This window comes from Triturus cristatus, chromosome 6 (genome assembly GCF_964204655.1).
Source record: "Triturus cristatus chromosome 6, aTriCri1.1, whole genome shotgun sequence".
Lineage (NCBI taxonomy): Eukaryota > Metazoa > Chordata > Amphibia > Caudata > Salamandridae > Triturus > Triturus cristatus.
In genome coordinates, this window is record NC_140589.1 from 148,307,330 (window position 1) to 148,331,253 (window position 23,924).

At 45.1% G+C, this 23,924-nt stretch overlaps 2 protein-coding genes across 5 annotated transcripts in view; both read left to right on the plus strand.

The window, feature by feature from the left end:
- The window catches only part of TOGARAM2 (TOG array regulator of axonemal microtubules 2), a 382,090-nt gene that overhangs the window by 215,759 nt on the left and 142,407 nt on the right, over positions 1 to 23,924 (plus strand). For all 3 annotated transcript variants that reach the window (XM_085610378.1, XM_085610377.1, XM_085610379.1), the window contains exons 8-9: positions 5,746 to 5,933; positions 6,748 to 6,904. In XM_085610378.1, the coding sequence (XP_085466504.1) occupies positions 5,746 to 5,933; positions 6,748 to 6,904 (345 nt within the window). The remainder of the gene's footprint in view (positions 1 to 5,745; positions 5,934 to 6,747; positions 6,905 to 23,924) is intronic.
- Positions 20,194 to 22,372, plus strand: LOC146816532 (uncharacterized). 2 transcript variants are annotated; one of them, XM_085610380.1, is made up of 2 exons: positions 20,194 to 20,963; positions 21,080 to 22,372. In XM_085610380.1, exons 1-2 carry the CDS (start codon positions 20,313 to 20,315, stop codon positions 21,728 to 21,730), a joined length of 1,302 nt encoding a protein of 433 aa, XP_085466506.1. In that variant the 5' UTR covers positions 20,194 to 20,312; the 3' UTR covers positions 21,731 to 22,372. The 2 variants fall into 2 exon arrangements, with proteins under 2 accessions (XP_085466506.1, XP_085466507.1); XM_085610381.1 differs by having other exon boundaries at positions 20,207 to 20,963; positions 21,791 to 22,372.

Consider the following 23,924-nt stretch of genomic DNA (forward strand, 5'->3'; position numbering starts at 1 on the left):
TGCGCTTGCGCACAGATCAGGTGGGGTAGGGTTTTCAGTCACCCTCAGAGGCCCAAATATGAACTAATAATAAAGTCAGATTAAGACATGTTAGAATACGAAATAAAATAAATTCACTGTATACCACTTATCTCTACGCTATCCCCATTTACTTATATAAATCTTTCGCATTAGTATTTAGTAGAACTTATAAGATTTAGTTTAAGCAATGCATGCGCATTAACATGTGAGTTTCAAGCGGCCATTGTAGAAGCTATTGCGCAGCTGCAAGGTTTTCCCTCCAAGCATAGAAAACGTCATACTACGTAGATGCAGTAGACACATGCGCAGTGAAATCCCACATTTTTGGCGGCCATTTTAGGACACTCGGGTTACATGTTAGTAATACAAGTAGGAAAGCTTCCCCTAGATACCGTATAATGTGTGCAATGCAATATTAGTATTTACAAAACAGGTTGATTATAGTGTTACACGTTATTGGAGAGGATCGCGTCCGAGCAAGTCTCTTTTATTACGAAACCATGCTCCATCAGTGCACGCCTTGCTGCTGCACACACGTGTGTCAACACACGTGTGTGCACCCATTCTACCTTAAACAACATTCACTCATCGCGTCCTGTTTGAGTGTCAGCTCTGAGCGAGACAGTCATTCTGTGTTGAAGCAGTATTTCATCTACACACAGCATGATGTCCTTCTTGGAAACGTAGCATAAACAGTTTCAAGAAGGCTTCCCGCTGCTAATGGCTTTTGCCAATGTCGGCACCATTTTGAAAGCATCAGCAACTACATCGATTCAGACAGCAGTCAGCCCAAAGTTGTGGCAGAAACAGTTAACTGTATCCATGGCACAAGTCGGGGGTACACGGCGTCCACCCACTATTTTCACAGGGTGGACGCCCTCCACCCTGCAAGAAGCTGGGCCCCACTGAAATATGCGGAACTTGTCCCAGTGTAATTTCCAGGCACCAGGATACATTCATCAGTGCCTGTGCGTTGTCTACTTTCTTTCAGAGCAGCAACGTGCAGGTTTTCTTTTTTCAGTCTTCATCTGGGCCCATAACAAAAGCCAAATTTAAGGGGCCATCATGCCTACTTTTGTTTCACTATCCTGGCTGGGAGCTATCGGAGCCTCACACCTAGATGCAAGGGAGGGGAACCAAAGGCTCGCATCTTGTTATCTCTTCAAAAATACTTAAGAGAGGAGTGTTTTTTACTTGTTTCAATCCCTGTATATAAGGTATATGCATGCACTGTAAGAATGTCAAATGTGCTGGTCTGCCCCAATATCTACACAAATAACATTTTTGATACCATTATTTTTGTTATTTATAGCCTTACGATATTATAAAATGTGAACTTTGCAACTAATTAAACAGAACAGATTTACTGCCACGTTTCTCCTTGTTGTCAATGTCTTTGTGGCAGAGGTTTTACAAAATAAATGTGTAAGTTGAGGCTCACATTTGGCACAACCCCGACACAAAAATTAATTTGTTAAAATCTCTTTCATTTGTTAAAAGCTCTTAATGAACTCAAATGTACTCATGATAGACCTGTGAAACGTTTGTATGTGTAATGTGTTACGATCTGATGTCATTTCCTGTGAGGTCATGGGTTGTGATGTCACTTCCTGTGAAGTCATGCCATGATGTCGCGCTGTGATGTCATGTGCCATGATGTCACTTGCATACTGCCTAACTTGGTTAGTTCCCCCAATTCTTTTTTTAAGACTTGTGTCCTGAATGTATCACATAAAGTGAGCACTGATCTCGGTCACAGTTTGGGGCCGGCTGGTTTCTTATTACCTGAGGAGCTGAAGCTGCGCCATTTTACCACCTTAGAAATTTGTAAATGGTGGGTTTGTCAAAGGAACTTTCAAGATGCGCTGCTTTTGGCCAGAAATATAGCAGTGTTGTAGACATAGCTAAAGTGAACAACTAAAAAAAACACAATAACATTAAAAAAGTAACACAACACTACCATTAAAACATAACATGGAACTTCACAAGAAACCATCCCCAACATAATGCCACACATCAAATGTGAACAAAACGTTGTTGTCATACATTACCACCTCCAGAACCAGTTTTTATAATACTGTGGTGAAGTGTTTAATTGCGCCAGTCAAAAACGTTTTGTGATCCAACCCTTTGTCTTAACTTAGCGCTAGTGTTTCCTTTGTGTGATACTGCCCATGGAGCCCTTCGATGTGAAACCTTATGAAGGGATACGCTCTGCCTGCACAGTGCAGGCAGCTGGCTACACTCTGCTGGAAGTGCAAATGAGCCCCTTGTGTAAAAGGTCTCTTAGGACATGCACTGTTTCCAGGGCTTTGTCACACTTAAATTACAAACCATGTATTTTTTTCAATGGGTACAAATCCCAGGGCTTGCAATACTTTTGAGCCTCACTGTATGTGCCGGTGTGAAGTGTGTAGGCTACGAAGAGGAGTCCAGGAGGACCACACAGCGGAGAGGTATTCTGGGTTAAACTGAGTCTCCTTTCAGGGCTGTGGAGCTGAGGATGTTGCTGTAGGGCCTGCACATTGGCTTGTGGATAGCTCAAAATAGACCCTTCCTAGGGGACACTGCTTGCATCATCCGCTTCGCCTCACAGGCTTCTCATAGAAACCTTCACCTCTCTCATCTGCATTTCTCTTGTCTGTGCAAGAGTAGAGTGCTTTGTGGGCGAGTGAGTGCCTAAACCTCACGCCAAAGATTCAGTGTTCTCATTCTCGTTGTTAGATTTCATGCCAATAAACCAGGCAAGGATTTTGCCACCATTGGCTAAGTGACATTTTGCCAAATCCCCATCCACCTTAGACCCTTTAGAATCACAATTGCCCCCAAGCACATTTAACCCCCCTTTAAAAAAGTGGTGTAACCAACTCCTATTTGCCAAAAACCAGGCACAAGCAGCCACCCTAAGATTGTCTCTCCTGCTTCCAGTTACAGGTTGAGCAAGAGACATTTCATGGGGGTGACATGCCAGAAGCCTGATTGGGCCCTAAGAGCAAGGCTAAACCATGAAAAGGGTTCAATCTCCAGGATCTGCATATCCTGCCCAGTCCCTCCCATTACACAGGTGGCACTTACGCAGGCCTCAGACAGCAGAGTAATCCCTCAGGTTACAAAAACCACATAGGCTTAGGCCTCAAACAGTAGAGCTATCTGACCATGGTACACAGATAAGACACAAATAAGACTCAAAATATAAACAGCAGAGCTTTCTGACGGTGTGAAAATGTTGTGTTTCTGATAAATCAGCGCCTTGACACTCTCGGGTATAAATACACTCTATAAATATTATCCTAGCCTATAAAGGTGAGATGTTCCAAGACGTGTGCATTGCTGCAGGTTTTTACCCTCTTCTCATTCCACCACGGTAATTCTCAGCTATTTACAAGGACAATAAGGTACAATCTTTGTCCAGCCAGAAACTGGAGTCAGCCCTCCATTCATCCATCCTACCCTCTTACAGGCTACCTTATGAGGCCAATGTCACAAAGTTCCAGGGTGCTGGTTCAGGACTCAATTAAAACAAACTGTCTAAGCAAGCATATAGTATGTCCAAGCGTACTTAATAAAACATTTTCATAGCAAGATGTACATCCTGAGTATATAAGGATCCTCTTTGCTAAATACACAAAATCCAGAAGTACAAATAAACATCACAAAGTACATGTTAATCAAATAGAGGATCCCCCCAAAAAAGGTGGTTGGTCTTGCAGAAATTGGATAAGAAGATTTATTCTTAATTGATCTCTTTTGTAGGCAGGGTGCAGATGTCACTGCTTGGAACAGCATTCCAGACCTGAGTGAGGTGTTTGGGAGAGCCTGGTCCATTTCCATGGTCATCTTGCTATTTGATTTACAGATTTTAGAAAGTGATGTATAGCACCAAGGATAGTTTCTGTGTTTGGTAAGGGCACACAACAAAGGAAGATGGATGAGTGGCATTCCTGTAGAACATGTCAGTCTATAGTTTGGTTGAGACTGTTGATAGGAGCCCACATTCTTGCAAGCGAATGAATGATGTCGGAGTCTTGAGATATGCAGAACCCAGTCATGCACTTGCTCTTGGGTGATGGGGCAGTCTTAAGCTTCTGACCACAGCGAACAGCATTGAGGATAGTCTGCAAACCACCTCATGGCCACCCTAATTCTAATGAAAAGCAGGGTAACCATAAGTCGGAAGGAAGATGTGAGCTTTCAAGGGTTTCTTGAATTTGAGGAATCCATTTTCGACTCTTAAACTTGGTGGTACAGTATTCCACTGGGAAGAAGCTTGAACATCCCAAGATTTTCTGCCTCATTCCTAAGGTTATGGTTATGGACCTTAGGCTTCCTGTTTGTTGGTAGAAAGTAATCCACATCTGACATCAATTGGGCAGAGACCATGGCACTTTTTGTGGATGTGGCAGAAGGTTTTTAATTGGGCTCTCTCTTTTATTGGTAGCCAGTGGAGAAACCTTAGTGCCAGTGTAGTGTGATCTTGCCATTCCAGGTTGAATGTTAAACAGGATATGAGGATAGACACAAATGTATTCAGTCACAAACAATAGTAAATATGCTGAAAGTCAGTGCTTATCAAGTGTGACACAGCGTTGGAATACGTACTGCAGGTAAGCCAGGCATTGATTTATTCATTAGGCCGGCACACATTTAGGCAGGCGTGCATAGCCTTGGCTCACTGCCGTATGTGGTTCATTATTGACCCTGTTAGTATGGAGTGCAGAAAGGGAACAGTGTTCCAGTGCCATCTAATGAGTAAATGCAGCCAAAAACTGGTGCCTGGCAACCGAAAGAAGCAAGCAGGCAACCACCCAAAAGCATGTGTGACTCGAAATCAATGCACTGGGCAGAGATTAGTGCAACCGAGCGTGCGTAGGAAACCTGGGTGCTGGCACCCATTAACAAAGAGCGATTCCCAAGGTTTAAATATTTCTGAAGTTTTGCATTATTTAGAATTAAAGTTATAAGTATTCCTTACTTCCTACTCTGACCTATAAAGGTTGTTGAAAATCAGGCTCAGGCAGTCAATCGCTATTACAGTTTATTATTCCTCATCTATAAATGATGTATGTTGAAATAAATGCAAGGACAAGAAATAGGAAACTGACCATTTTAGCCCAGCGTAAGAAAGGGGCTGCTTAGCACATAAACCCAGAAGTAGCAGAGTAGATGCTTTTTAATCCAGTAAAAGAAAGGTTTGCCTGACTGCTTTAGTAAAGCAGAGGGTTCCAGAGACAGTAGCTCAGCAAGAGAAAGAGACCAGTTAACCATGTTAGCTGTGAGATGAAAAGGGAACTGCGGACCTAGTTAGCCTGGCCCAAGAAAGCAAGGCACAGCACATCTTGCCAAGTGCAAGAAAGAGATTTGATTACTTTATTAGTCCAACAGGAGAAGGTGGATGGCCAAATCAGCTCAGCATAGGAATGGGGGTAATGAATCATATTTGCAGAGCACAAGAAATGTCAACGACTACGTTAGCCTAGCATTACAAAGGAAGCACTGCATTGTATTAGGCCAGAGCAAGCAAGCGAGTCAATGAATATTTTAGCTAAGCATAAAAAAGGGAATCGCTGACCATGTTTATAAAGCATAATAAAGGGATCTACTGACTATATTAACCCAGCACAGGGCGTGGATCGGCTGATCAGAGTAGGCCAGCAAATCCACTCTCCTGTCTACGCATCCATCATTTTAGTGTCTGTGATTAACTATATGCTCCTCTCTATACAGAAAGAAGAAACTTGGACTCTGTCCTGCCTGTCCAAAAAGCCGAGCCAGTTGCTGTTGTGAAGCCCAGTGGAGCCCCGGCAGAATCCGCCCCCCTGAAGACTATCTTTCTCAACACTACGAAAGAGGGAGATCCGATACACCTCCAGCAGAACCCCAGTGAAGAGGAGGGAAAGGAGAACAATGGAAGGGTATGTAGGTGTTTCAAGGATGATGAGTGTTAAATTCAAGATAGTAATGGGTTGTCCATGTATGATACAGCCTCCACTTATGTGTCGCCTACATCCTGTGATTTGGTTTGAACACAACATTAGCAAGAGACCAGAAAGGGTGAGAAAGGCAGCCAACAAAGGATTATGACGTATGAAAGTCTGGTTGACCGCAGTGTGACATGTTGTTTGAACAGGGTTGGAAAACTTGCATCTCCTGACTTGTATCTGATTTTTATTCTATAATGACCCCCTTTGGTTCCATATTTCCATCACCAAGCGCAGCGTATCTAGCAGCGGTCTTGTAATGTAGCCCTGAATAGGACCTTGATGATCATTGCCGATAGTCAATGGAGATCATTTACATGCAATTATTCTGGGGTAGCTTATTTCACAGGGTAGCTGTAGGGTGTGTATAATCCTTGCGAAGTGCAATATTATAGGGTAGGTCACAAAGAGAGTTGGTGAGTCCACCACACTAGATCATAAAAAGAGAATTGCCGGAACCCAAGAGCGCATGCATAAATTTGTAGTTGTCGTTTAGAGAAATTCTCAAGGATAGACAGTACGCGAGGTTGTCACCTGTCACCACCAAACCCTAATCTGGTGAAATCATGATGATTGCAGCACAAAACTTGAATAAAAGGACCAGCATAAATGCCAATGGTCTTGTGTAACCACCTTCTGTAAGGTACAAATACATTCATCATGTTGGTATAATAATAGATGCTCATTCATACGGCCCTGCACCAAGAGCTGGCACTGAAGTCTTATCAGCAGTCTTTTCCACCTACAGATCAATTTCACCATATCCAAGTCTGCTCAAGACAAGATGCGCCAGAGGCGGATGGAGGAAATGGAGAACCTGACAAAGGAGAGAGACATTAAATGGTCCCACCTTCAACTGATGGATAGACTGCAGAATATGGACTCCGGAGGTTTCATGCACAATGGTGAGGCACTAGCATTTAGTTGTTGATTGGCTGGCTGTTTGTTTTCTCGTCATCGTTTGATGTTACACACTGAAGAGAATATCCCAGATTTGTGAGAAGAGGTTTGGCGAGCAAGCCAAAGACGTTCCACCTAAGCGCTGAAACGCAGTAACTGCCTCACCAGTCACTAGACTACTTAAGATGAAGATTGTTATTCAAGGAATTGGCATACTAATGAGTGTGATGAAGACAACAGTCATGGTTGGGGAGATTGCAAGTCCAGCAAAAAAGTTGATTAAGTGTTTGTCATTACCATTAAAAATCTCAGTCTATACCATGCTGTTTTGTTCTCATATGAGACTCTTTCAAGCTACCCACCACTCTCTCCTTTCCTTGGTCACTGATTAAGTTATGTTTCCAATCTGTTTGCCAAAATTAGAACCACTAAGTGAATATCTAATGTTTACTTTGAATCACAGTAGTAAACTATATTTGTCATTTTAGGTCCACAAGATAGAATCCATTTACTGATACATTTACAAAATATTTTAAATATGGCATATTGTTTTTAAATCGGGATTCGTGTCTGTCTCGTACCAGTCTTTTATTAGACTTGCTCAGATGGATGAGACCTGTTTTATTTGAAGACAAGAGAATATAGCGATGTGTTGTGAAATATTTTGGATGTGTAAGAAATCGGGTTGTTTGTTGACTGGGGTGTGAACCCTGGTCAAGCAGCAACCACAATCCTTATCAACGTATGGCACAAGCCAACCCTAAATTAACCTGTGCTCAACCCTCTGGTAGCTTGGTACAGAACAGTCAATCTTAACTCAGCGACAAAGAATAAAGTATTTGTGCCCAAACACAGAGGAGGCAGTTCCTCAAGTAAGGGACAGAACAGGCACTGATAGATGGAACAGCCGGTTCGAACAGTCGGAACAAGGGGGATTCCAATGATCAGATGAAAGTGCCCTCACACACCTGGTAGGGTGTCATGCTTCATCATTGGGTGCCCCTCATCAGGCGGGCGCTGCAATGCCTGACGGGCCCCTCGCTGGGGGCTCTTTGACGGAGATCTTCTGATTATAAAGCCATATGATGAGTTCAAGTAAGGGGATGAAATAGGGTGATGAGGAGGTGATATTTAAAGGGGCTAAAGGAACCGATGAGAGATTTTAATTAACTAGTGGTCCCTTGACTCATTAAAAAAAGAGATGCTATCGGAGGTGATAATGTACTGTAGTAACTATAGTGTGCATAGGGTGCATCACGCAGTGGTGGATTGGATGGGCTGGCAGAGCACCTTAAGTCCACTTCCAAGGGTCCAGGACTGGTGTGGCGCCACCTGGCAGGGTAGACTCACAGATGGCAGAGTGCAGGTTCAAGGTTGTTGGAAGTCTGTTATGTCCCTGAGGTTTCTGTTCAGGAGGCCAGCCAGCTAGCTCTTGGAGTCATTCTGTGTTCTGGGTTCAAGAGATGCAGATCCAGTCCTTCTCACCTAGGCAAGATGGCAGCAGGCACCAGATCAGTACTGCAAGGCAGCAGTCCTTCAGAGCAGTAGTCCAGCAGAGTGGCAGTCCTTTCAGAAGCATTGCAGTCCTTTTTCATGGCAGAGTATCCACAGGTCCAGAAGTGTACTGGAGAGTTGGTGTTAGAGGTCCAGTATTTATACCCAATTGTGTGTGGCTATCTAGGAGGAATACACAAAGCCGAACTGTCAAGTACACCCTGTCATGTGACTCAGAGACAGGCCGCAGGCACCAAATGGCTAAGGCAAGAAAAAGCCAACTTTCTAAAAGTATTCTGAAAGAGGTGCCGCTGCAAGCGGCGCCTACTGCTGCACAGCTTTAACGGAGAAAACTCTCAGAAGAACTTTTCTAAACGTTGAATATTCACTCTAAACCAAATAATCCATATGAAACCATCCATTTATCATATTAATCCCGTAGTCTCTGTTAATTGCAATCAATCCGGAGACAGATGGGTGCCATTGAATACTTTATTCGCATTTTCAAAACGCTTTTTGTGACCAATCCAGGCTTAACATAAGCGTGTGCTGTCAGTCATTTTTCATTATCAGACTTTACATATCACCCAATGCATTTCGAACCTCTTTGGTTCTTCGTCAGGGGTCGCTGAAATAAATAAAAAGATGCGCTTAGCTGAACCACTCTAAGATCTAATATGCCTAATATTTGAAGAGAGACCTAAACTTACTTATAAACAATGCACCTCGAGCAAAAAACAGAATCACCTCACATCGCCAACCTCTGTGATCCCACTAACCGAATGTAACTCCCATCTACAAACAATGTGTTTAAACAAAATCTGCTCGTGCATCCTACATCTAATTAGCAACCAAAGTTTGTGTGCTGCCCCATAAACTACCCCTGTCCTTTCATAACTAAACTAAAGACCCTAATCTATCTCTGAAAACCACTTAACCCTTATTTACCTTGTGAAAAGCCTAAACCGGCATGGAGGCACGAAAACAACGCAATGCCGGTTTAGGCTTTTCACAAGGTAAATAAGGGTTAAGTGGTTTTCAGAGATAGATTAGGGTCTTTAGTTTAGTTATGAAAGGACAGGGGTAGTTTATGGGGCAGCACACAAACTTTGGTTGCTAATTAGATGTAGGATGCACGAGCAGATTTTGTTTAAACACATTGTTTGTAGATGGGAGTTACATTCGGTTAGTGGGATCACAGAGGTTGGCGATGTGAGGTGATTCTGTTTTTTGCTCGAGGTGCATTGTTTATAAGTAAGTTTAGGTCTCTCTTCAAATATTAGGCATATTAGATCTTAGAGTGGTTCAGCTAAGCGCATCTTTTTATTTATTTCAGCGACCCCTGACGAAGAACCAAAGAGGTTCGAAATGCATTGGGTGATATGTAAAGTCTGATAATGAAAAATGACTGACAGCACACGCTTATGTTAAGCCTGGATTGGTCACAAAAAGCGTTTTGAAAATGCGAATAAAGTATTCAATGGCACCCATCTGTCTCCGGATTGATTGCAATTAACAGAGACTACGGGATTAATATGATAAATGGATGGTTTCATATGGATTATTTGGTTTAGAGTGAATATTCAACGTTTAGAAAAGTTCTTCTGAGAGTTTTCTCCGTTAAAGCTGTGCAGCAGTAGGCGCCGCTTGCAGCGGCACCTCTTTCAGAATTCTTGTACAAACACTGTGATGGGACGATTCACAGAACTGCTTGCACGCAGATTCATTTACAGTTCCAGCGGAAACTTTAATCAACAAGACAAGGGAAGGTGTGCACTCGCTATCTAAAACTTTCTAAAAGTGCCATTTTCAGAGTTGTAACTTAAAATCCGACTTCACCATAAGTTTTAAAACTTCTTTTTATTAATTTTCCAAACCATGTCATCAACAACAATCGTGGCACATTTCACTCAGGTAGCATCCACAGTGTAGATATGTATACAAAATTTCCCGCTATATATTGAAGCATTACAGTGTTTCTGGCGTCTGTCGTTCCACCAAACCAACAGATGTTAATTCAGAGAGATCGCCATCGCATGTGGCCACCCCTCCCGCAGCCCCCTGCCCTTGGCCTTTTCACACTCCTTCATACGGTAGACCTGTTATGGAACCTCACCCGCTGTTATCGCCCTGCAATCTCCCCCCAAGTCAGTCCACAGCTATTGACAAATTGTGTAGCTTGTGCAGCCTTCTCCCTATCCCTCACCCCCACCTCATCATCAATGTGTACGTCTCTCGCACTATGGAGCCGTGCCCTCTAGCGGGTGTTCGAGTAAGTAGCATGTTAAAGGTGCCCATATATTACGAGGCCTAGAGGCACTAGGCAAGAGCTCCGAATATAGCATAGCCTGCTCCTGGCAAGTCACCAGATCAGCAATCCATTCCTTGAACTTCGGGGCCCTCCCCCTTCCCCACCGACAGGCCACCCTCCTTTTTGCCATTAAGAGCGCAACAGCGACATATTTCCGGTGTGTTGTCTGTATCGGTTTGACAAACCCTAGCAGTGCCGTCGGGGGCATGGGATCCACAGGTGTATGCGTCGTATGGGACAATGCCTCAAAAACCCGCTTCCAGTATTTATTTACCTCGGGGCACTCCCAGGCCAGATGCATAAAATCCACCGCAGGCGCCCTACACCTGTCACAGCAATCTGTATCTCTCAAGTGGAATTGATGCAACCTAGCCGGTGTGTAGTATAATCTGTGTAGGTATTTATAGTGTATCATTCGGAGTCTATTGCTGGCTATTACTCTCTCAGTTTGCTGGCAGCAGAATTCCCACTGGTCATCTGAGATTGCCATCCCCAGTTCCTGTTCCCATCTCGCTCTGGAGCCTGGGTCTGCGTATTCCCTTTGTGTGTGGACTGTTCTATAGATTAGAGAGACAAGTCGTGTGGACGAAGTGCATTTAAGCATTACTTGCAGTGGGGCTAGCGTCCGCGGCTCCTCCGGGATATCCGGTGTGAGTGTACGTATACCTTCTCTCAGCCTGACATACAGAAATCTATCCATTGGGGTCTGCTGTATGCTTTGTAGCATCTGCTCAGCTGAGCGGAACTTCCCCTCAGTATATAGATCCCCCCACGTTCCTCCATGTGCTCGGTCTCTGAACCGATGAAACATCGTCTCCTGTAACAGAGGCATATTCGGGTGATACATAAGAAGTAAAGAGGACGCATACTGCATGGGGGTGTCCATGAGGAACCCAATCCTGCACCAAGCGTTAATCGTACATGTGACTGTTGTGGGCCTCTTATCTCTGGGTGTCACAGGTATAAAAAGCGCGCCATCCAAGGGTATCGGGTGTGCCAGCCAGTGATCCGCCGCTACCTGCGGCACGTACCTGGGTTGCTTCACCCAGTACCAAGCATAATGAGCTTGCGCGCTAAGGTAGTACAGCTCAAAATCTGGTATCCCAAACCCCCCCCGCAAATATGGTCTCGTCAGAACGTCCCAGTGCAATCTTGGTTGTCGGCCGCCCCAGAACAATCGCGTCAGCTCTGACCTGAGTGTCCCAAAAAAATGTTTCCCCGGGTAGAAGGGAATGTTGAGGAAAAGGTATAGCAACTGGGGCAGGATCACCATTTTAATCAGTGACACCCTCCCCGACAGCGGCAAGGTGATCCATCGGGTCACACAGTCCGCTATCCGCCCCATCGCAGTGCCGTAATTCAACCGCATTAATTCATCTCTGTCCCTAGTCACTCGCACCCCAAGATAGCGCAGTTCCTCTTCGCACCACTCCAAGGGGTAGTCGAGCGAGAATCTATGAGTCGCCGATGTCAGTGGAAATACACACGATTTACCCCAATTGATGCCAATTCCAGATATCTTCCTGAATATAATAAATTCTCTCAGAATTGGATTCAGGTTTTCTTGCGGGTTCCGGATATACAACGTGATATCATCTGCATACAGCGAGATCAGGATCTGCCGCAAATTGCATCTCAATGCTCTATCCCGGTGGTGTTGCCTCAACTTCGCCGCCAGCGGCTCCGTAACTATTGCAAAGAGCAGCGGAGAGAGCGGGCACCCCTGCCTAGTTCCCCTTGTGATGGATATTGGAGGTGATGTGTGTCCATTGATCTCTATTTAGGCTACCGGCAGAGTATACAATAACCGGATCCATGATAGAAATAGGGGCGGGAATCCCATTTGCCTCATCACTCCAAAGACGTAGTCCCATTCTACCGAATCGAACGCCTTAGTGGCGTCTAGGAAGACTGCCGCTAGCGGCAAATCAGGCGAAACATTGTTAAGGACTGCGAATAGCGTTCGTAAGTTATGGGACGTAGCCCTACCAGGTACAAGGCCCGACTGATCCGGAAGTATCAAATTATCAAGCAGCAGGCTTAGGCGATTGGCGATCAGCTTAGCTAGTATTTTTGCATCACAATTCAGAAGAGAGAGTGGCCTGTAGGAGACGCACAAGCGCGGCGGCTTTCCCGGCTTTAACAGGGAGATAATAAGCGCTTCTCTCATTGACGCAGGGAGAGAGCCAACCTCTAGTGACTCCTCATACACTTCCCGCAGTACCGGGGCCATTATGTCAATATATGTTTTATAAAATTCTATTGGGATACCATCTGTACCTGCGGCTTTACCTGACTGCATACTCATAATTGCGTCACGCACTTCATCTAATTCAAAGGGCGCGCACAAGAATTCTCGTTGTCTATCGCTGAGCCAGCCTAACGTCACCTCTCCCAAAAATCCCTCCAAGTCCAACTCGTCTCGTCTGTGCGTGGAGTATAACTGTTTGTAATGTTTTTTAAATACTTTGAGTATAGAAGCTGAGTCTCGGGAGGTTTCTCCCGCATTGTTTTCCACTTCTAAAATGTAGTTTGTATTTCTGGGTGCTCTAATTAGACTTGCCAGCACCCTCCCAGGCCTCTCTCCCTCCCCATAGCTTCGGGCCTTCCAGTATTTCCCTCGAAAGTGCGTTTCCCTCTCCGCTGTGGCTATATACTCCCTAAGCGTGTCCCGGAATCTCACCTGCGCCGCACCAGACGCGGCTATGGCCATCTCAGCTTCTAACCGTTTCAGTTCCCCTTCCAGTTTTTCTAGCGTCCGACGTATATCCCTTAGCACGCCAAACCCCTTGGATATGCAGAAACCACGGATTGTTACCTTAAAGGCCTCCCATATAATTTCCACACTGTCCACCGATCCTTTATTACGGCTAAAGAAGTCCCGTATCTCCTCCCTCAACTCCTCCTGGAACACCGCGTCAAGCAGCATAGTGGCCTGCATTCTCCAGCCACTACGCGGTACCTGTAGGTCTGGTGCCGACAATGCGAGTTTCACCGGAGCATGGTCCGAATACGTTCTCGCTAGATGTTGCACTTGGGCAATCGCTGGCCCCGGGCCCCTTGACACTAACCAGTAATCGATACGCGACCAGGAATTTGCGCGTGCTGTGAAATGCGTACCCTCATGTGATGTAGGGTGCACGTGTCTCCAGGCATCTAAAAGTTGATACGTCTCTATGGTGTCCCCAATTAGTCCCGCCGCCTTGGTGTAGTGGTGCGGAGCGGGGTGAGATCTGTCCTTGCTCGGGTGATACGTAATGTTAAAGTCACCCCCCCAAATAATGTGCTGGGAGTCCACCTCCAAAATCTTGGCCCATAGTGAGGAGAAGAAGACGGGGCCGTCTACATTGGGCCCATAGCAGCATGCCAGAGTCACTGAAATTGAACCCAATTGCCCCCACATTAGGCAAAAACGGCCCTGTGGGTCCGACAACTGCCCTCCAAGTTGAAAAGGCACCTGTTTTTTTATCAGTATGGCTGTGCCTCTTGCGTACGAGGAATATGAGGAGAAGGCCCTGTGGACTGCCCACGTGCTTGCAAATCGGCCTTGCCCCAGTGGGGAGAAGTGAGTTTCCTGCAGCATTGCGATGTGTGTGTGGTGCCTGTCTAAGTAAGCTAATACTTGTCGCCTCTTTCGCGCATCTCCCAGGCCTCTAATGTTCCATGTAAGGATATTCAACGTGTTAGTGCCTCCCTCCGCCATAACCCTCAGTAGTGCATATGCCTAGGTGTGCCTGCCAACCTTTGCGAGCTGGTCTGGGTTCTCTCCTACAGCTTCGTATCATGCATAACTTAAGATGTGTCACTCCTGAGTGCTCTCCGTATGCTACCGCTTCTTGCCCCTCCTTGTCTAGGAGGGAGTAAAACATATATAAAGCCACAACCCCTTTGACTGTCCCCACCCCCTCCCACTGAAGCAACCCCAACTTGCCAGCGATGTTGTCCCTCCCCATCCCGCCCATCCCCCACAACTGAACCAATGTTACTACAGCACCCCTACTCTTCGCAGAGGTGCTTGATCTGGGGTAATTCCCGCTGGGGGCCTTGTTAGGTGGCCACACAGATTCCTCTTGCCCCCCCAGGCCCCTGTGCCACTTAGCCGGAATCCAGAGGAGCCAGAGGTTCCCGGAGGGGTCCCATATTGTACCCAACCCTCCGATTGCCACACCCTCTACAGGCCCGCCCCAGCCATGAAACCTGTTCTGATCAGCAGTAGCGCAGTATCCAGTCCACACGTCCCACCGGGTCTAACGGCTGCAGTTCATGGTGCTGCGTCGCTGTGCCTTTCAGTCTCTCCTTGTTGTGTCATCGGTCGCCCACCTCCATTGCGCACTGTTTGTTTCACCCTCTTGAGGAAGTCTTCCACCTGGTCTGGCGAGGTGAAGAAATGTTGTTTGTCTTGCTGAGTTACTCTAAGCCTCGCTGGGTACAGCAGTGCATAGTCAATTTGCACCTTACGCAGCTTGGCCTTAACGTCCATAAACTTGCGTCTTTCCTCCTGCACCATAGGCGTGAAGTCGGGATATAACGCAAAGGTGTTACCTTCGTATGTCATGGACTGCTTCCCCCTGGCAGCCCTTAGGGCCGTGTCTCTATCCCTGTAATTTAGCAGTCTCGCTATGATGGGGCGTGGGCTTGCTCCTGGTTTCGGCCTGGGCCCCAGCGATCGGTGGGCCCTCTCCACTATGAACTGGCTTGACAGTGCTTCCGCTCCCACGGTGGCCAACAACAGCTTCTCGACATATACCTCCATCTTCCAGATATTGGTGGATTCCGGAATACCCAAAATGCGGACATTGTAGCGCCGACTGCGCACTTCTAAATCTTCGTTCTTTGCCACGATAATTCGCAAGAGATTATCCATGCGAGCGAGCTGTGTGCTGTGTTTGGCGGCAGTATCTTCCGTCATGGAATTACGCTTCTCAGCTTCCTGTATCCTGCTCTCATGCCCCTCCAGTTTGTGGACTATATTGTCCATTCTAGTTGCCATGTGCTCCACCTTTTCTACTACCGTGGCAAACTCTTGCCTGATCTCTTGAAGGATGCTCTGAGTGTCCGCCGCCATCAATTCTACACTCTCTTGCCCCTCAGTCTGTACCACTGGTATCTGACTGGCCTGGCTTGATGGGCCTCCACGTTTCGACGATTCGAAACTTAATTTCGACTGTTTAGTATCAGTTTTGCCCATGGCGCTGCTGTCGTGATCCTGTGGGCAGAGTACAACACACAGCTCCCCACACTGCTGGCACGCGTTCTTGTCCGCTCTTCCGCCTCTGTATCGCTGTGCTGCCCACAAGTTTTTAGGTAAACTCCACGCCGTCAGACCACTGCGATCCCCTCTCTGTGCTGGGCACACTCGCGCCCCGCTTCTTTTTGTATCGGTCGCTTTCACTCTTTCACTAGGTGGCTACGACAACCTCCTCCCTTGCGCAGGGCAGGCCTCCTATGCGTGGCATGCAGTTTGCACCGATATGTCCGTTCTGCCCCCCCGCTCCACATCTTCGTCATGCCTGCCAGGGGGGGGAGAGCCAGCGCATCGATCTCACCGTTCTCTCCACGCTAGGCGACTCCCCTGATGGTGTCTGTGGTTGCAGCCCCGTTGCTGTGCGGGCTATCCGCAACCCTCTCCGACAGCCGCTAACGTTAACTCAGGGTACCTGCCAGGCTCCGCATTCCGCACTTAGGTGCCCCTGTGGGCCGCCGTCTCTCTAGACTCAGCCGCGGCTTACGGCCTGTCTCGACGCGTAGCGCCGCGGGCTAGCGTACTTCTCGCAGCCGCCGCCGGCTATCGCCGAGGTCCGCCGCCTCCTCCCGGCCAAACTTCTCCGCCAGATAACTCGGGCTCTCCCGGCGCGATCTCCTTCAAACTTGCAGCGAGTGTGCCCCCCACCTCTGCGAGTCTATAGCCGCCGGGGCCTTTGTCTACGGCGGCGTTGGGCAGGATAAATTCAGGATAATGGCTCCGGGAAACGGGAGCCTCGCTACAGCGCGGCCATTCCGTTAGTGCGCCACCTAGCGCCCCCCGACTTCACCATAAGTTAGAATTTTTCATTACAATTGCAGAAATACCAAACATGAACTGGGTACCTTTTCCAATTTGGAAATTACACTTAATAAAATGTAATAAGGTAACTCTAATGTTATCATATGGGAGAGGTAGGCCTTGCAGCAGTGAAAAAAATATTTAAGATTCTTTCACTATCAGGACATGTAAAACTTAAAAAGGACATGACCTACATTTTAAATACATTGCACTCTGCCCTCTGGGCTGTCCAGGGCCTACCCTTGGGGTGCCTTTTTTTATTTAAACAAAAGGTTTGGTCCTGGCAAAAGGTTTACTTTGTCAGGTTGAAATTTCAGTTCAAAACTACTGCACACACAGGCTGCAATGGCAGGCTGAGACATGTTTAAAGTGCTAATTATGTGGGTGGCCCAATCAATGCTGCAGACCTGCAAGGAGCATTTAATTTTCAGGACCTGGGCACAAGTAGTGCCACTTTACTAGGTACTTACAGGTAAATTAAATATGTCAGTTTGGTGCAAGCCAATCAAACATGTTTTAAGTAGAGAGCACAAGCTCATTAGCAGTGGTATAGTGCACAGATTCCTAAGTCTGGCAAAACCAAATCCAGCAAAAACAGAAGGGCTGAAGGCAAACAGGTAGGGGGATAACCATGCCAACGATGCCAGATCTAACAGGATGCTTTTGTTGTAGAGACATATGGATTAGAAGATGGAATACAAAATTTACACTAAGCTATAAAATGGTTAGCCTAGCATCCCATTAGACATTAGGGCTTGCTCCCAAGAGGAGAGGCATGACAGACCTATTTTATTTCTTCAATTGTAATCTGATTGTGGCTAAAGGAAAATTTTCAGAACTCCGTGACCAGGACTTACCCAATAGCGGTTCAAAATAGTAAAGTGCAACATTTGCCCATCATCCTATTCCCAAATCAGCACTCTCAGTCCAATTGAGTGGTATGTGATATCGCCGTTAGCGATTCACACTAAATGAAATAAATATTTTTGTGGCATCATGGGCATGCAGTGCTCCCACGTAGTGAGAAGTAGAGATAATGAATGAGTTAGATGAGAAAGGCTGTCTTTTTTTACTCTCGCCCTGATGAACGACTCCTGTGAATTGCACCCTTGGGTCGAAATGTCGACACAATTTATGTTTTGATGTGGCCCTTCTTCATCTAGTGCAATCAGAGAGAACACAAATTATAATGCTCCTTCATGTAGTTTGATGTTGACTAGCCAAACATATTTTTCTTTGTCTTTATTCTCTTTCACAGCTTCACTTTGTCACAGTTCATAAGCTGTGCATCAATATGCTCCGATTTTTTAAATATGTGTTTTTGTTGAATTAAAAATGTGACCACATAAAGTGTATCTTTGGTTGTGGTCCTGAATCATCTTTGCAAACAATGGCTTTTCTGTATGACATCAGTGGTGTTAGTCGATTCATTTCATGATCACTTTATTTGAAAATATATTTTTATGAGTTACTCTGAAGGAAACATTGTTCCCATATAGCCTTCCAGCCCAGAAAGCAGCACCAAGACTGCAGTTCATCAGGAAAATACCTATCGGGCTTTGATGGCTCAATGTTAATCAAAGATTCAGTACAGAAAGGACACAACTTATTTTGTCTGGTAATTTGTATGGATGAATTTTGGCTTCTACCCAGCTAGCTTAGTGTTAGCGTAAAAAACACACAATGGTCTCAATGGTCTTAACACGGATATAGAAAGGTGGTGAAATTTAGGCTATCAAAAAGGGTCAGGTACTTTCCAGAATTTGCTACAACAGGAATGGGATTTAGCAGCATGTTGTGACTTGTATTTAGTAACAAAGAAATGCTTGTCTTGGGCACCTCAGTTCTGTGGAGGAACAAAGAGGCATCTGTAGTTCTTCTCCATGGAATAGTGGCTTCCCATTTCCTTCATTTGCATACTATCTTAGTTATTTCATTTTTTTGCTACAAGCACTTGCCTATTAAAACTTGCAAATATTAGACGTGAAGGCCTGAAAGTTGCACAATTTTGCAGAATAAACGCATTATGCAAATACTTATGTAACCTGCTAAGCGTCCTACATGGTGTGCTACATATGTGCATGTGATGTTGGCTTTGATGAATGTTCTGCTTAATTATAAGCTTATTTATTATATTTTATTATATCACAATGTGCATCTTAACATTGTAACTCTGCCACTTTCCATCCATTTCACCACGCAACTAGTCATATAGTTCTATTTTTACCCTACTGGGGCCTATTCACAATTTATTTTGGATTACAGGAAGAATTACTCCTATAATACTGTTTTAAGAACTACATGCTTTTGTTCCCTCTTTGCACTTTAGGGTATTGGTTGTTAGGGGCCGATGTAAGAATACATAAGAGAGTACTCCTGCAGTACTACTTCCTGTACTCGTTATTGCTTTTGTGATTCGGCTCTTAAATATCCGATACCTTACTAGAAAAAGTGGGAAGAGGGCGCAGTCCTTTCTATTTGTATTAATTGCTTTCTCAAAAATGCTTTGGGATCTGGCCTCATAATTATTTCCAATGAAGTATTTTAAGGTAGAGCTGTTAGACCTGGCATGTTTGGTGTGCTTTCCCCCTGTCTTTTTGCTTCTGACCTTCTGTTTTTTTGACTGTGTGCTGCATTTTGTTTTTTGCTGGCTTTCGAACTGGGGGCACTTTACCACTGCTGATTAGTGCTATAGTGTAAGTGCTCCCTGTTTAAATTGTGATTATGATTGGTTATCCGTGAGTGGCATATTTGATTTACTGGTAAGACCCTAATAAAATGCTTTCAGCACTAATTTGTATTTGTATTTGTAGGGGGATTTATATAGCGCATGTATACCGACAGGTCTCTTAATTGTGCCGCTCACATGAGTAGCCTTGCAAACATGTCTCAGGCCTGCCACTGCAGTGTCTGTGTATGCAGTTTTAAACTGCCATGTTGACCTGGAAGTGCACCCACTTGTCAGGCCTATACCTTCCCTTTTACCACATGTAAGGCACCCCTAGGGTTGGCCCAAGGTAGCCCGATGGACAGGGTGCAGTTTAACTGAAAGCAGTAGCGGCTGCTACCAGACCCAGGTGGTCGGGCGGGGGAGGGGGTTGGTGGAAAGTAGTATAGGTTGTATACTACTCGTCACCATGTATTTTTTGACAGGTGGCCACGCCCCTTTGACCACGCCCCTTTGGTCCGTGTGTCTATATTGGACGCGTTCCAAGTCTGATTTTAATCGGGGTTTTAATCGGTCCTTATAACGTATTGATAAGATTATAGCATTTTATTGTTTTATAGGTCGTTATTTTGTGAATCATGGCTTATAAAATGATACGGCGATGAAATCAAAAATAAAAATAAAAAAATAAAAAAAATAAAAAGCGTATAAAACGATAAGTTAGGATTTGTGAATCAAGGCTTATAAAATGATACGGCGATGAAATCAAAAAGCGTATAAAACGATAAGTTAGGATTTGTGAATCAAGGCTTATAAAATGATACGGCGATGAAATCATAAAGCGTATAAAACGATAAGTTAGGATTTGTGAATCAAGGCTTATAAAATGATACTGCGATGAAATCAAAAACGTATGAATCGACCACGCATGCAGGAGGGTTGCTAAGAAGTGGGGGTAGTGTGAAATACGAGTCTACAAACATACCGCGGGGCGTGTCTAGTATGTTCACAGAGGATATAAGCCAGCATTCCGAGGACCGTGTGTTAAGAAACCCCCGCTTTTTTCCGACAAAGAAAAGCTCGAGCTTTAAGACAACTTTGAGAATGTCTTGCTCTAGCGTGGAAGCGGGGCCCCTTGGAGAAACTATAACAGCGATGCTGAAGGAAGCGGCAAATGCTGCAGACGACGCTGCAGAACTCGACGATAGTGATAAGGAAAATTGCGCGCCAACAACGCCTGCCGGTACTACGTCGGAGATGTCGTCGGCGATGCTGAATAAAAAGCCCGAGACAGACGTCGAGGCATCGGCTATGCCGAATATAAAGCCCGAGACCGGAGCCTGCGAAGAGGCGGTTGGTGGCGTTGCTAAAATGGCGTGCAATACCTCCGATGCTACAGACGGCGGTGGAAGAGCGGAACCAAGTGAAGATGACGAGGGTATTGACCTGCAAGAGCCTGAACCCGAGGACTCCAGCGACTGTACAGAGATGGATTCCGGAGAAGAATCTGTAAACGAAACAGAAAAGTGCGAAGTTGGAAAACGAAAAGTAAGTACGAACCGCAATTTTTCGGCAAATCCTCTGGGGTGTTTAAGAGTGTGATGATGAGGCGTGTAGTTGTGAGGAAGGCTGAGGTCGAAAAACCCCTTTTTTCTTTTTATCAGCAAAAGAGAGGAGGAGGAGCCCCAGGCGACAAAACCGCTAGCACGACTATGGAAGTCACACAGCCATCGCTACGTTTTTCATGTCTCTGCTGCTCAAGACAGAAAAAACTTGCCGTAACGCATAAAAACTGCAGCTGTAAGCGCTTAGACGCAATTGTACAATTTTGTCGTGGTGAAAGTTGGAGCACGGATCGATATCGCGGACTTTTGACAGCGATAGCCGCGATCATAAAATTGTGCTTAAAGGCGGGGTGGTACGACGAATGCGAAGGTTGTAAAATTGACGACCCGAGTCAGTTGCATCACGACTGTCTCACGACGGGTGATGAATATGAAGACAGTTTGATACGGAAACTATGTTACAAGCTGGACCCCTATAAGATTATGGCGACGTTGGGGGCGGTCTATGGCTTGAAAGAAATGTCAGTACCCGAAGATTGTAGTAAGATGATTGCGAATGTTTTAAAGTATATTAAGAGAGTACAGTCCCCATCAGAGCATGTGAAAAGTATGTATGAAGCGGGTGATGAAGACATACGCTTGATAATGAAACAGCATTTGAGAAGGAAGAATTACCGTAGATATTTTAAGATCAAGTATCTTTACAGGAGTTTAAAACCGAGGAACATGACATTTCTTAATGTAGAGTAAATGAAAACATGATGATCTTCGCGATTGCTACTATTATGTATGTGTGTTTTTCCGTTGCAGGAAAGTGTGTTTCGACACATGGTTGAGATCGGCGTGCGACCGAGCGTTAGATGCCTGGAAGACGCTTTTTATTTTCTGATCAGAGCAAAGATGGCGTACCCCAAACCAGTGTTTCGCCCGACCGCGCTATGTCGTAACAAGCGATGTGAAATCATCGAAGAGCTTGAAAAAGAACTGGGTCAGAAACCTAGAGGCTTTTACGACGTTGAAAAGAGCAAAATCTTCTTGGGCGCTGACGACGTGCTCGAAGATTGCATCGACAATTATATCAGGCGGACATTTTGCACCCTAGGAACTACTCTGAATAAGAAACAGTTTTTCAATTTCATGAATACAATATCTGATTTGTTTTGTCGAGCCTTCTTGAAGGGGCGTGGGGAGGATGTAAGAAGACTGGTACCGTTCATAGCTAGCAAAATCCAAATATTGATTCTACGTCACGAGTTTTTGAGAGCATTGTGTTAAATATCTATGTTTTTATCGTTATTATCGTTTATAGCGCTGTACATTCCTATATTACCAGTTTAAATCATACACTGTTTAATTCGTGTGTTATTAAATAATCTACTATTGTAAAATAAACCGGCTTCTAGTTCTGATTATTTGATAAAGAAAAATAATAAAACAAAAGTGAATTAATAGAATAGGGGGGCGGGAGTAGGGGTTGCGGTATTTTAGTTCAAGAAGCGCTACGATGCAGAAGCTTTTCAAAAGAGTTTATTACAACCCCTCGAAAGTTGGTAGTTTTGGCGGTGTAGAAGCCTTGTACAAGGAGAGCAAAATCCACAACGACGGTGTTAAAAGAACACAGGTACGCGACTGGTTATCGGGCGAAGATGCCTACACGCTACATAAGGGGTCGAGAAAGCGCTTTCAAAGACGGCGTGTGATAGTCAGCGGCTTAAATCATCAATGGCAAGCGGACCTTCTAGACGTCCGTGAACATGCCGCGGTTAATGATGGTGTAAAATTTATATTAACGGTGATAGACGTACTGTCAAAGTATGCATTCGCCGTTGGCCTGAAGGAAAAATCGGGGAGCTCGGTCACAAAAGCCTTTGATTACATTTTCAGCAGCGGGAGAATTCCTAAAAAGTTACAAACAGATAGAGGAAAAGAGTTTGAAAACAAGACGCTAAAAGCTCTGCTGAACAAGTATGGTGTAAAACATTTTGTTACAAACAACGAAGTGAAGGCGGCGATTGTAGAAAGATTCAACAGAACTCTCAAGGCACGAATTTGGCGGTATTTTACAGCGTACAACACATTTCGTTATATAGATCGTTTACAAGATTTTATTGAAAGTTACAATCATAGCTATCATAGAACCATTAAGACGTCCCCTGTAGAAGTATCCCCGCAAAATGAGTTGAAAATTTGGAGAACTGTGTACGGGTCCGTGTTCACCAACAACCCTGTTTCAAAAAACACTCTCAAAAAAGGTGATCATGTTAGGGTATCTAGATGCAAGGGGGTATTTCAAAAGGGGTATGAGCAGACTTTTACAGATGAGATCTTTGTGATAGACAAGATTTCCAAGCATTCAGGCGTTACAGTTTTTAACTTAAAAGACTATGCTGGGGAGGAGGTCGAAGGGTGTTTTTACAAAGAAGAGCTGCAAAAAATAAAACAGGATCAAGATCGTGTGTACCGTATTGAGAACGTTTTGGCAAAGAAGGGGCACGGGGCACAAAGACAGTGCCTAGTTAAATGGCGGGGATGGCCTGATAAATTTAATAGTTGGGTCTCTGAGAGTGAATTAAAGGATATACAAAGTCTACAACAGCGGATATAGGCATTTAGGTACCGCGGAAGCGCCATGGAGGTCGGACCTTTTTATCTGACGCTCCCGAGTAACGCGTCTTTGGACACTTTCCCTAATAACAAAATTTCAAATTTTACGGTGAAACTAGCAAAACCTATTCATCTACAAGGAGATTGGGAGGTGGCCCTAACAGAAATTCAGTACCCGCACACGTGGGACACTTTTGAAACAGAGGATGTTAGATTTACGGTGGTACGCAAGAAGGAAAGCGCCCACGAACTTTCTTTCCCGCCGGGGCACTATGACAACATACGAGACATTGTAGAAGTAATGAATAAATCCATTGGTAACATATCGGAACTTGTTGAC